General features: G+C 41.2%; 1 protein-coding gene across 3 annotated transcripts in view; it reads right to left on the bottom strand.

Moving 5' to 3' along the window:
• MARCHF5 (membrane associated ring-CH-type finger 5) overlaps positions 1-12,566 on the bottom strand; it is a 20,654-nt gene extending 8,088 nt beyond the window's left edge. For 2 of the 3 annotated variants that reach the window (XM_082224939.1, XM_082224940.1), the window contains exons 1-3: positions 12,444-12,566; positions 1,864-2,066; positions 1,039-1,169 (exon numbers count right to left, since the gene is read on the bottom strand). In XM_082224939.1, coding sequence (XP_082081065.1) covers positions 1,039-1,169; positions 1,864-2,066; positions 12,444-12,526 — 417 coding nt within the window. In that variant the 5' untranslated portion in view covers positions 12,527-12,566. Of the gene's footprint in view, positions 1-1,038; positions 1,170-1,863; positions 2,067-12,116; positions 12,418-12,443 lie in introns of those variants that run through there. The other variant, XM_082224941.1, reaches the window with a different exon arrangement.

The following is a 12,566-nucleotide window of genomic DNA, read 5'->3' as shown; positions in this document are numbered from 1 at the left end:
AACTCTTATGACAACAGTAGTACATTGAGCACATCTGTGCAGCTGTCAAAAGCCTGCTTCAAGTACTATATATAAAGTGAACAGATGGATGGTGAAGGTACTGCAAGTGACTCCATATCTATACTCAAAGGTAGGAGCGCATCAAAAATGAGTCCTGGCTTGTATCTTTCCTCCAAGTATTCCTCTAGACAGAAAAGATGAAAAATTGGGAAGAGGCTGAGAACAAACTTGTTCATTGAAACTATATAGGAAGTCTATATCCAGGCTGAGGGCTTGCTCTGAATATTCTCCCTTTGCTCTCAACTAGGTATTTATTTCACCTGTTTCCCAGCTTCCCTTGAAGAACAGAATACACAAGCATTTTATCATCACAACAGGGGGAAGGCTAGCCCAAGCAAGAATAACTGGCCCAAGGTCATCCAATAAGCTTTATGGTGAAACAGTGACTGCTTCCTTCCCCTGACCCTCACCCCCCCAAAATGGGAAAGGTGAGCCATAAGCAGCGAGAGAATCATGGTGAGCATGAGAAAAGCAAGAGAGAAATCTCAGATCGTAGGTAGAAGGAATTATCTGTTCGTAGGAATTATCTGTTTCTCATCCAAATAGCCGCAGTGGCTCCCATATAGTTTAGCAGAGCTTGTTAATGAATAGAAAAGCACAAATACAAGTGGGCATATGCAGAGAAATACAGACACAGGCAGAAATGGACAGATGTGAGGCTTTGCAGGATATTTATGATGAAATTCATTCAAACAGATGCTTGTGTGTGTAGAGGGAGGAGTTGAATACAGCTGTGCCTGTTAGATGGGATTTGTCAATCTGTAAGCACAGAGTTACATGAAATAGCAAGGCAGGTAAGGAAAAACCACCACATGGGTAAGGAAAGAAGAATATGGAGTCACGCTCTTGTAAACTGTGTTTTCCAATCCTCTCACGGAATTTTCTTCCTTACAAAAAACCAAGCAAACTTCTTCAGCAACTGTCTAGAAGTTTGCAGCTTGATTAAGATAATGTAACATTTAGAAAGTGCATCTGAACCTGCATCACTGTTACTGCTCCGTAAGTGACAGCTGTCCAGTAGATAGAGCCCACCATTATTCCAGCTGCAGCAAACGGACAGGCTTTTGAGATAAGGCGATCTGCCAGGTCCAAGACATAAACAACTGGACCTATAACATAAAGGAGAAATAAAGTTTTGTAGCAGAGATGATGAATCAAAAGAGTATATAGCATGGCACTACCTCCATTAACTCTATCACTGTCTTTTATGATTGGATGCTATGAGCTGCTCTGAGAATCTCAGGGCAGGATAATAATAGAACAAAATCCAACCCTGAATGTTACACTGTCCCTTGCACCACTGTACATCACCTTGAGACAATTGTGCATAAGGTAAATGATGAGATCTTCCTTATTACATAAGAATGTAAAATGTCACCACCCTCTACAGTTTGCATTGCTTATAGGCAGATGGGAGTTCGCACCCAGCCCCGCACATCTCCTTCAAGCCCCCACTGAGGCTTAAAAGGACTCATGAGGATGTTTACAAAGTGTGGTTTTAAATCCCTGTGGTCCACTTTGAAATCCCGACAATTGGGGCTTCAAAATGAAGCACCCCTTGACATCAATATGGCATAAGGTGATTGACAGGTGGGCAGCATGTGGGTGGAAGGAGCTGTGAGGGTTAGGGGTGAGGTGTAAAAGATGCAGAGTTGCCAAGGGAGGGTGAGGGGGTTGAGGAGCTGAGCAAGCAGGGATGGAGCCCCTGGTTAATATTAGTAGTAATGGTGGTAATATAATAATATTCCAGTTGTGTGCTCCCCGCAACCCACTCTTCATGGATGTTTCACATGCGCATCTTACCTAGTTTTGGAAATACTATTAAATATTCTGCATTGCACTGAGGACAGGCAACACGAGCTGTACTGTTCCCTCTCTGTTTTTCATCCACCCAGCGCTGTAGACAAGTTTGGTGAACCCATTTCGTAGAGCCTCTACACCTGCATGGTCTCACCCACTCTGCTGTTCTGTCATCCTCATCAGTTGCAAAACACACCCAGCAACTCCTGAAAGTTAAGCACAAGTGACACATCAGAAAGCTTTAGCTGTCAATATCGTAAGAATAAAATCCCCCCAACCATTTTATTGCTAACTTGTTTACCTAGAAAGGACATTTCCTAAATGCAGTGCTACTAACTCAAATTCATCAATACCATATTCTAATAGGTAGATTAAAAAAAAAAGTGTGTGCTTAATCCTAATGCCATTTCTTAAAATCATATTTTGCATCATTCGTGTCTGAAGTAATTAAGGTCCATTTGCAATTTTTTGCTTTATTCATAAAGTTAATGTATTCCAACAAATGAACAAATTATTCTACATATAATATTGAAGAAGAAGAAGAGTTTGGATTTGATATCCTGCCTTTCACTCCCTTTAAGGAGTCTCAAAGCGGCTAACATTCTCCTTTCCCTTCCTCCCCCACAACAAACACTCTGTGAGGTGAGTGGGGCTGAGAGACTTCAGAGAAGTGTGACTAGCCCAAGGTCACCCAGCAGCTGCATGTGGAGGAGTGGGGACGCGAACCCGGTTCCCCAGATTAGGAGTCTACCGCTCTTAACCACTACACCACACTGGCTCTCCATATCAAATATATATCAAATACCGGTATATTGATATTTTGGTCTTTCCTGAATAGGGAATGTTTACATCCTGGCAACACTTACAAATAAAGAAAAATGTGATTGTAAAATTAAGGAAGGAAATACACTTAATTCTCTTGTAGATTGATTATTTTATTTTTAGTTATAAATGTGTTTGACAGTAATCTAGCGAAGGGAAAATTGCCCTCTTGCAATTGATCTTTCCCCTCCTGTTCAGATAACGGAGTGATTGCATTATAAATATATCTAAGTCTGTAGAGCCCTTTGCTTTCCACAATCAATCGTAATCACAGCACTATACAGAAAATGCATAGCAAAAGAGACATACATTTCCTTTTCCAATATGGAGAGAGAAAAAAATCCATTATTCTTATCATGTCAAATCTACATAGCTATAGCACTGCAACTAAGCAGAATTCTACCTTCATTCACTTCATTTCTTTCTTACTTCCGTCAAGAATATTGTTACTGGGCAGAATATAATAAATACAGTAAATAAATAAATACAAAAATTTCTAAGAACTACAACTATTAAATGTTATTCAGGATGAGTAGAATGATCTAGAGTTCAGAATAGGAAAGTAAATCCACAAAGAAACTGTACAATTAATTACAACTTTCCCACATTTGCACAGTAAACATTTCTGGCTGATTGTGTTCAAAAAATCCTGCATAGAAATGAATAAATGCTTATTTATGTAAACTATTTTAATCTATTCCATATTTATAATCACATGATAGGGCAGAAAATAATCGTATTTCTTATTTCCAAAATGCTTATCCTGCCTTTCAATGGCTAATTTGCATTCTCAGGGCATCTGAGAAACACAAACATAAAAAACCCATCCTCATCCAGGAAAGATACACAAATAGTTGTATCAGGAGCAAAAACAACAGTAGACAATTTACTGGGAAGATAATCAAAATTGAATCTTAAATTGAAGGCAGGGTGGACTGATCAAATCTTTCATCTTGAATTTCATCTATTTTCTGAAGCAGCATGCATACCAATTGGGTGCTTTAACAATTAAACACATTTTTCTGCAAACAAATATATTTACAATGAACCTCAGACTTCTGCTTGTGGTATAAGGCCTTTACTTCTTCAGCTCAAACTACAGCATAGAAAATAGGTCTGCATTCCTACTTATTGTTCTGAACCACTTTGGTGCCTGCCACCAGGCTCAGAATAATGGAGGCAAACCAACAAGATCTGATGGGACACCCCTGCACAAGCGTTATTTACCATTATTATAAACCGTTTGGCACAGGATTTCCAGAGTTTATTCAAATAAAGATTTAAATATTTTAAAGTAAGCAGCACCAGCTGATGTGGCTGTTAGGAATTTTATAAATTCATGAATAAGGACACAAGGAACTTAATTACTACCACCCTGCCCTCAATAGCATGGGCCAGCAAACTTTTTCAGCCGTAGGCCAGTCCACCATCCCTCGGATCATGTGGTGGACCGGACTATATTTTTTAAAAAGTAATGAACAAATTCCTATGCCCCAAAAATAACCCAGAGATGCATTTTAAATAAAAGGACACAGTCTACTCACGGAAAAACACAATGATTCCTGGACTGTCTGTGGGCCTAATTTAGAAGGCGATTGGGCTGGATACAGCCCCTGGGGCCTTAGTTTGCCTACCCATGCTCAATAGCTTCAGACTTGGCAATCAACAAATTATCTTGGGAAAGTCCCCTAACAAAAAATAACATATACTCTTTCTATGGTATATTCTATCTTATGTACCCAATCTTATCATTACTACCTTTATTTCACTACAGCTCTGTCCACTATGTGTGTGTGTGTGTGTGTGTGTTGCATTCACATCTAACAAACTGTATTCCCTGTTTACTTTCAACTTTCCATTACTTAGGCAACCCTCTCCCCCCAAAAAGCAACGATGAGACAGTGGTAAGATATTGGGACTACATGGCAATAGAAAAGCATTTATCCGAGCTTTAAAAAAAATGCATACAGGAAATAAGTTCAACAACAATTCCATCTTTTCACTATTACAGAAGAACTGGAATTTCTACACATAGATACACACACACACATCAAAAAGCAAAACAGAAATAAAGTCGCAAATGCAGAAACTACTAAACATCCTCACTGAAATTTGAGTAGTGTTTTCAACCAAAAACAATATCAGACTGGTATATCAACTCTTTTACCTAGAAGACACATACATGACATATTTCATAGCTTGCTCAAGTTACAATGTATGATGGCTACCTCTGAACTGTTAATGAGTGCAAAACTGGGCCACACAGATAAAGTTGTGACATGCCTTGGGGCAACCTGACACCCCAAGAGGTCTAAAGTTCATTTGGATGACAGGAAAAAATGACTTTACAATCTTGCAAAATAACACCCTTGAATTAGTTATTAAAGGCTATACTTTGAAGTATTAAAACATGTTTAATACTAGGTTATATGCTTGAAATATAATATATATCATTAAGACTATCAAATTCATTTTGATACAGCAATGGATCAATGTCACATACATTTTTTAAACAAGAAGTTTCATCCAATTTATTGCTCAACAGCTATATTTTAAACAATGGATGGCCTACAAAAAGAATCACATGATATCCTTTATATTCTTAAGCCTTTAGCAAGTTATGAATAATGAATAGTAAATCCCTTGTTTTCTGTCATCAGCTTTATCTTGCTATTGACAGTAGCTACAGCAGAAAGAGCTAAATAAAACCATTGACACAAGGATCTCAGTTCTTGCCAGATTTTCCATTTTCTTGTATTGAATAAAACATTACCCTGGTCTTAGTACAGAATCAGGTCGCTACTCAGACTGCAACCTAAAATAGAAACAGCTAGCTAGGTCAAACAAAACATAGTTTCTGAAAACTCAACATTACTATATAAAACCAAATGAATTAGCAATAGCATACTTTCCCCAACTCTTTTCTACTTTAAGCATTTCAGAACAGACTTATTATTTCAGTCTTGAAAATAAATATCTCTTTAGTCTAGCTACTATTAGCATTCAGCTTCAGTGGAGATCCACAAGTTCTAACATCATGAAAGAGGATCTTTGCATCCTGGATTTCAAGTTTCCCAAAAATGACACTGCTGTTAATTTTGAGCAGCACATCTAGCTTAGCATCCTATTCTCACAGTGGCCATCCTGCTGGCTACAGGATGTTCCCTCTTTTAAAGTCAAATGTGATCGTGTTGGACTTCCTTGGCAATTGTCCACCTACATATATGTCAAAGTTACTCATTACTACAGCACTTTCTTCTTTTGGATGCTTCCTTGATTTCATTCTCCATCTCACTATCATCTTCACATTTTGATCAGTGGCAAGATAGTAAGCCCACTTTTGGGGCCAAGTATAATCAACCACAGCAGCTATGGGGAGGATTCTGCCCCTTTGGGGATTTCTAGCTTGGGGACTCTATGCCCGGTGTACAGTGATGCCACCTCCATGATGTCCTTGCTGTAGAGTTTATATCCAGAAATAACCATGTCCCACTGGTTTCTCTCCGTTCCACCAGGTTTCCATCATGCCCACTATATCAATGCTGTCCTCTAAGATCAAACACTCCAGTTTGCCCACCTTGGCTCAGAGGTGTCTAGTAGCATTAGCACATAAACACACAAATATAGCCACTCTCTCTCTCCAAGTATCTTTTGGCATGTGTGTTTTATGCTACATCATTTAGTAAGTCAGAAATGTCAGCCATGTGCCCCCTGCCCTCTTAACGCTTAGTTCTACCCCTCCCCTATTTAAATCATTTTTTTTCTTCATCTGGTGGGGAAGGGAACACTTCTTCTGAACCAGACCCTGTTTTGTTCCTGTCAGCTTTCCCCTCCACAATCAGTTTAAAAGCCGCTCTGCCACCTTTTGCTTTTAAATGCCAATCGTCAGGTTCCGTGCCAGTTCAAGTAGAATGTATTCAAGTATGTGAGGGAAGAGCCTGTTTTTCAATATAGGTGTGGCTCCATTTGCTCTGTGCCAGACAGCTGGTTATTACTTTGTGTCTTAAGTTCAATTGATAGGGATTTTAAAAAGTAAAATTTCAAGCACCACTAGATTACACCACTTTCCAGCTGTTGTGCACATAACAACTAATTTCAATATTTATGACCCTGTAAGTGAGGCTCTGTGGACAAAACATCAAGAAGATAGATACTCATACCTCCCTTTTCTTGATTTCTGTATTAATCTACTGCAAAGTTTTTCTTAAAAGCAATCTGGGGATTTAAAGCAGTGTGAGCAACTAAATTTTACATGGATGGTGCAGGAAGAAGAGATTCATCTAACTAGTCCTGCCAGGGGAAGCCCACACAAGGACATCTGCTAGCACAATACGGCTTCCCCCCATCTCCTCCCCCTGGTATGGAGGAACTCCTGGAACAGCACATTAGGCGGGAAGGAAAGGGCAAATTATTGCATCAAGCAAACAGAATTGCTTGCTCTGATGGAGTGTTCTGCTTAGCACATCGCTGAATTCTTCCCTGAGCCTTTTCAGAAGACACATAACCATAATTGTACAATATTAACCATTCTGTTGCACACATAATATACAGCAAAAGAATGCTCAATCTTTTTTATACAGAATGAGTGGCATCCTACATTTCTTCTAGCATAAAGAATTTTAGCTGAGCAGGTGAACTATCCTGCCCTCATCTCTCCCCCATGGACCCCAGAAACCTGCTCCAAATGGTTGAGGAAATCTCCAGAACAGATTTAGAGGGTGCACAGGGAAAGAGGGGGGAAGTTCTGTTGTATAGTTAAAAGTCCTTCTACTAGTAGAACTATTTTGCTGGATACATAATTTGCTTTTGAAAATTAATGTTGTTCTAAGCTCTCAATGTTTTCTATTTTCTGTGAGATTACAGTACTGACCTATTTGCCTGACTTCTGCAGTTTTACACACCAAACGTTGTTTTAATTAGATACAGAACTGGTCAGTAAAGGGGAAGAACTAGAAGCATCTTAGGAAACCAAGGTAGGGTTATTACTGGACAAATTTAACAAGATCTGTATGAAGATATTCTTGATTAGATTGAACTATAGTAATGAATGTTTGCCTTTAGTGGAATTACAAAAGGTCTTACGTAAACAAAAGGTAGGTGTGTATAGGATTGCACTGTTAAGTACTTAATCTTGACACTATTTAAAGACTCTACAATGTTTCCTTATCATATTGCACCACTAGGCTAGAACTTTATGCCTTGTCACTGCTACTTACACAACTTTACTAATCAGCCACTCTTCATCTGTGTGCACCAACCATCATGCTCACTCATCTTGTGAGTGGAAAGAGGAAGTAGAAAGTGCCTTTTTTGCTCTTAAATAATTCTGCCACTGGGAAGCAGACCTTCCTCTTTGTGAACATGTAGACAAATAATTCAAATACTACTGGTTGAAATACCTTATTCGTTTTGCTGATTGTGTAAATGGCTTAGGGCATTTGTTTTCTCCTTCAGTGGGTGGCAATTAATTCTAGCAACTGCAGAACTGCTACTCCCAATAATTAAATTTTCTGTTTCCACATATAGAAACTACTTCTAGTAACTGCAGTTGTGCCTAAAAATCCCTTTCTTTATTGAGCACACAGATTGTTGTTTAAATTAGCATACAGAGAACAAAAAAATGCTTCCAGATTAATTTTTTAAATGAGAACTACTTTTTCTGGAAAAAGAACATTAAAATCAACATAAGAGCATATAAGATAAAGCTAAAGTATTTATGCCTTGTACTTTAAAAGATTTATTAAGATATATATTTATAACAAAAAACATTTATCTCCAATTTCATTTACTATCCTGCAATAATATGAGAAGAATTAACATGTCCTTATGACATCAATTGCCCCTGCAGCAAATAGCACACCACCACTGAATTTTAATGTGAGTGATCATTGCCCCCTTTTTTCCATTGTATAATAATTTTCAAATACACAACTTCTGCCAACACTTACAGATGAATGTCTATTTAGAACCAATTCTCCTAAAAGTCCACCAAGCTTACTCCCCCCCCAGGGAAGTGATTTAAAATTTAAGCTAACCAATACTTATTCTCTATTGAATGGCAAATCTTGTTTTCTTTTAATGAAAAAACACTGTCACTCCCATTTTGGAGAGAAAAATGCTATTGTGCCTCTATACGTGCAGATATCCATGGTACATTACAAACATGATGGAAGGGCTGCTGAATGTCTGCACTTCCACTAGGAAACAGACACAGGCAAACATCTGAACCAGGCCAAAAGTCACCAGGGGGAGAGAAGGAACCTAAGGCAGGTTTCCCCAATCTGGTGTCCTCCAGAAGTTTAGAGGTCTACAATTTGAGCATGGCCAACAGTGAGGACTGATAGTATGAGTTGTAGTATAACACTTTATATGGGGCAGGGGGAAGAACCAGGCTGGGGATCTTCTCAGTTTTTCTCTATATGTCACAGGAAACTATTTCCATGTTAGAGAAGTCAATAAAAGATGAAGAAGGGCTGCAGAAGAGACAGATGTTAGAATTTGCTGGCAAAGCATAACTCCTGAACTTTGGTTCAGTCATCATCCATTGCATTCAATGGGGCATTCTACATCTGTGTATAGAACTGTGACCTAAGTAGCCTTGGACAAGCCACTCTCTCTTAGCAGCAGTGATCCATCTGAACTATGGAGATACTTTTGTCCACAGGCAGCTTTCCAGGTCATGTGGCCAGCATGACTAAACCGCTGCTGGTGCACAGAGAACCATGACGAATGCCAGAGCGCATGGAAACGCCTTTTACCTTCCCGCCACAGCAGTACCTATTTATCTACTTGCACTGGTATGCTTTCGAACTGATAGGTTGGCAGAAGCTGGGACAGAACAATGGGAGCTCACCCCGTTGCAGATTCAAATTGCTGACCTTCTGATTGGCAAGCCCAAGAGGCTCAAAGATTTAGACCACAGCGCCACCCGCACCCCTTATCAGGTTACATATATCAGGTAAATTAGGGCAGTTTGCTGCATGTAATGTAAGTTGTCTTACTAACTCACAACATTCATTTAAAAAAGGCATTCCTACCACAAAGATAGGCAAGGCAACAACTTTCCAAAAGAGAGTGATTCCCCTGTATTCACTAAGAAAGACTCATTTCTAAATATGATAAATGAAGATCAACTACATTGCAGTGCTTTTCCCCCTAGGGGGTACTCAAGGGTACACAGTACTAGCACCTCTTTTGTTGTTGTTAAGAAGTGAGGCACTTACTGTAACAACTTCATGGTGAGTACCAGCACCTATTTTTCTAGAAAAAAAGGACTGGTACATTGGCATTTGCCTCTCCAAAATTTCATTTAGCATTCTCTTTGTTTAGTTAAGTCAATGCTAATTAAAACTTCAGGAGTTTTGCACGACGGCTAACATGAACTAAAAGCAAGCAGGCAAACCAATGCATTTCTTCAGTCTTACAAATTCTATTTTGCTATACTATATACGATTTAGCCTAAACAGTATGAACTTAAAAGTCTTCTTTAAAAACCAATGAAACCATTTCCATCAAGGTGGTACAATAAAGAATTGTCCTAATGCTGTATCTCTCATTTTGTGGATACAAACCAACAGCAATATCCCAAGCAATTGGTATTGTACACTATACAACTTCTGCCAATAGCTCATGACAGTGTTTCCTCTTGATTTGTTAATACACTTCAAACAATGTGACCAAAAAAATCCACTTATCTATTAAGTTGGCATCTGTCTTGTCTCCAGAGCCAATGGAATATGTCTCCAGGGGTGCAGTCAAACCACTGGAGAATCACAGTGCCTGTTATGGCTGCAGAAACCAGTAACTTGTAACTGCAGACTTCTGCACTGCTTTTGCTGTGCTAGCAGCACTTAAGTGCAGGGGAAGTCCTTAACACACTGAGGGTTTGAGACCCATTGACTACCCTCAGCTGTTTTAGCCAGCCAGCTGAAGCCATTTCCTGAGGTGTGGCCACTGTTGCATGCTGACAGCTTCTAAGAGCCACAGGTGAGAGCTGACTGAGTGCAGGATGGGAACCAAAGGTGGACAAACCACCCCAGACAGCATGTGTCCCCCACCAGAGGTACTACCCCTCCTCCAACAGCCCATATCAACACCCAGTATCAATCCCTTATATCCAGTAACTACAATACAGGCAACACATGATTTGTGTGGGAGTTGCATGCTGGGTTATCACATGCGGCGGCGGAGCATGCATATGCCTGCTTCGCTTCTGCCCCCTTTCCAGGTTGCTGCAATGCCCTATCATGGTTGTGCATCAGTTGGATACACATAAATTCATTGTTGCCTGTATTATTGGAATGCAATTAAATGAGACTGTGGTTCCTCAATTGACTAATGTAACCATTTTGCCTTACTCAAGTCAATAGGGCCGTTCTCAAAGATACGGGAATTTACCTTCTGTCACTAGGTGAAAAAAAGCACAGGCTAAGTCTGGGTTATTTCCATTATCATGCCACCCACCACAACAAAAAAGCAATATACTTTATATAGAATTACTAACAGGACCCGTCTCTTACATGTTATTACTGTAGATAAAAGGTAAGCCAACAAAAACTGTGGAACTACAGTGATCACTGTAGCAGTACACTATGGAATGAAAAGATCGTACAGCAAGCTACAGTCATATAGCTGGATCTCAACTCTACAAGAATCCTTTGAAAAGTTGTCCCAACCCTCCACATACTAGGTTTCTAACTTAATCTTTATTCTCTGCTTCTCCCCTGCAACCACGAAGCCAGAACAGTAGCACTCCTGTCCTTCTGGGCCACAGAATTCAAACTCTTTTGGAATGAAGGCCTGGGGACTCTGAAGTAGTCAGTGCTGAAGGATAGTGACAAAGACATAGAAAAGGTTACTCGGACATGCAATGGTAGTATGAGCACAAGGTTGCTCCATGTGGTGGAAACATCCATGATCACAACTCATTGTTTTATACGCAAGATCTGTAAGCTACTAAAATAGGGGTTGTGGGTGTTGACATAGATGTTTTTAACAGCACTGTAGGGGCTACTAATTTTAAGATTACTGCAAGGTGAACTTAGCAACAGTTTCTACTGGAAGACATTTGACAGCAAACGGTGTGTGTGTGTGATTTGGGCCCAAGGCCCCATTAACCCTCAGAATGCTCCTGGTGGGGACACAGCAGCAACTCTCCAATCCCCTGTCCCCCCCCCAAAAAAAGACACAAACAGCCCTGCGTTTCTTTTTGTGCCCTCGTTTCCACATCCGCTCAGGCCTAGGGCAAGCAGCTCCCCTCAAATCCCCCCCCCCGTGACTTTCTGCACGCATATAGGCCGTCGCGGCCCAGGAGGGTGCGGTGCCTCCACGCGTGCTTTCCCTTCGACCCGGTTCCTGCTCCAAAATCATCCCCTCAAGGCGCACCTAGAAACGGGCCCGCCTGACCTCCCGCAGCTCCCCTTCTTTCCCCGTACCTGTCCATGGTCTGCGGTATCAGCAAGCCCGTCTGCTCCGACATCCTCTCCGGGTGCGGGGAGCCCGGGGGCTCGGCTACGACAGGCGCCAGGAGCCGGTCGGGGGAAGCAAGGCCTAGAGCCTGCCGCCAAGGAGGAGGAGGAGGAGGAAGCGGCAGGAGGCTCTCCTTCCGAGCGGTGACGGGCTCCTTTGACTAGACGGCGACCTAGGCCGGTAAAGGGGGGGGGGGGCAAGGAGAGCGAGAGGCACAACAGAGCCGCAGCCTCGGAGCGGGCGAGGGGGCGGGGAGGAGCGAGGGCAACTGCGCACGCGCGGGGCCCTCTTACCTCACAGAGGAACCGCCGCGGCGCCTGGTTCCCTTCTCGCCCACTCCGAGCTGAGAAACCGCAGAGCGCGCCCAAGGCACCATGGGAGATGTAGTTCCCGCTCTTCGCCGGCCCTGAGGGGGG

The sequence above is a fragment of the Podarcis vaucheri genome (genome assembly GCF_965113315.1).
Source record: "Podarcis vaucheri genome assembly, chromosome: 5".
NCBI lineage: Eukaryota > Metazoa > Chordata > Lepidosauria > Squamata > Lacertidae > Podarcis > Podarcis vaucheri.
This window is presented reverse-complemented; position numbering and strand designations above follow the sequence as displayed.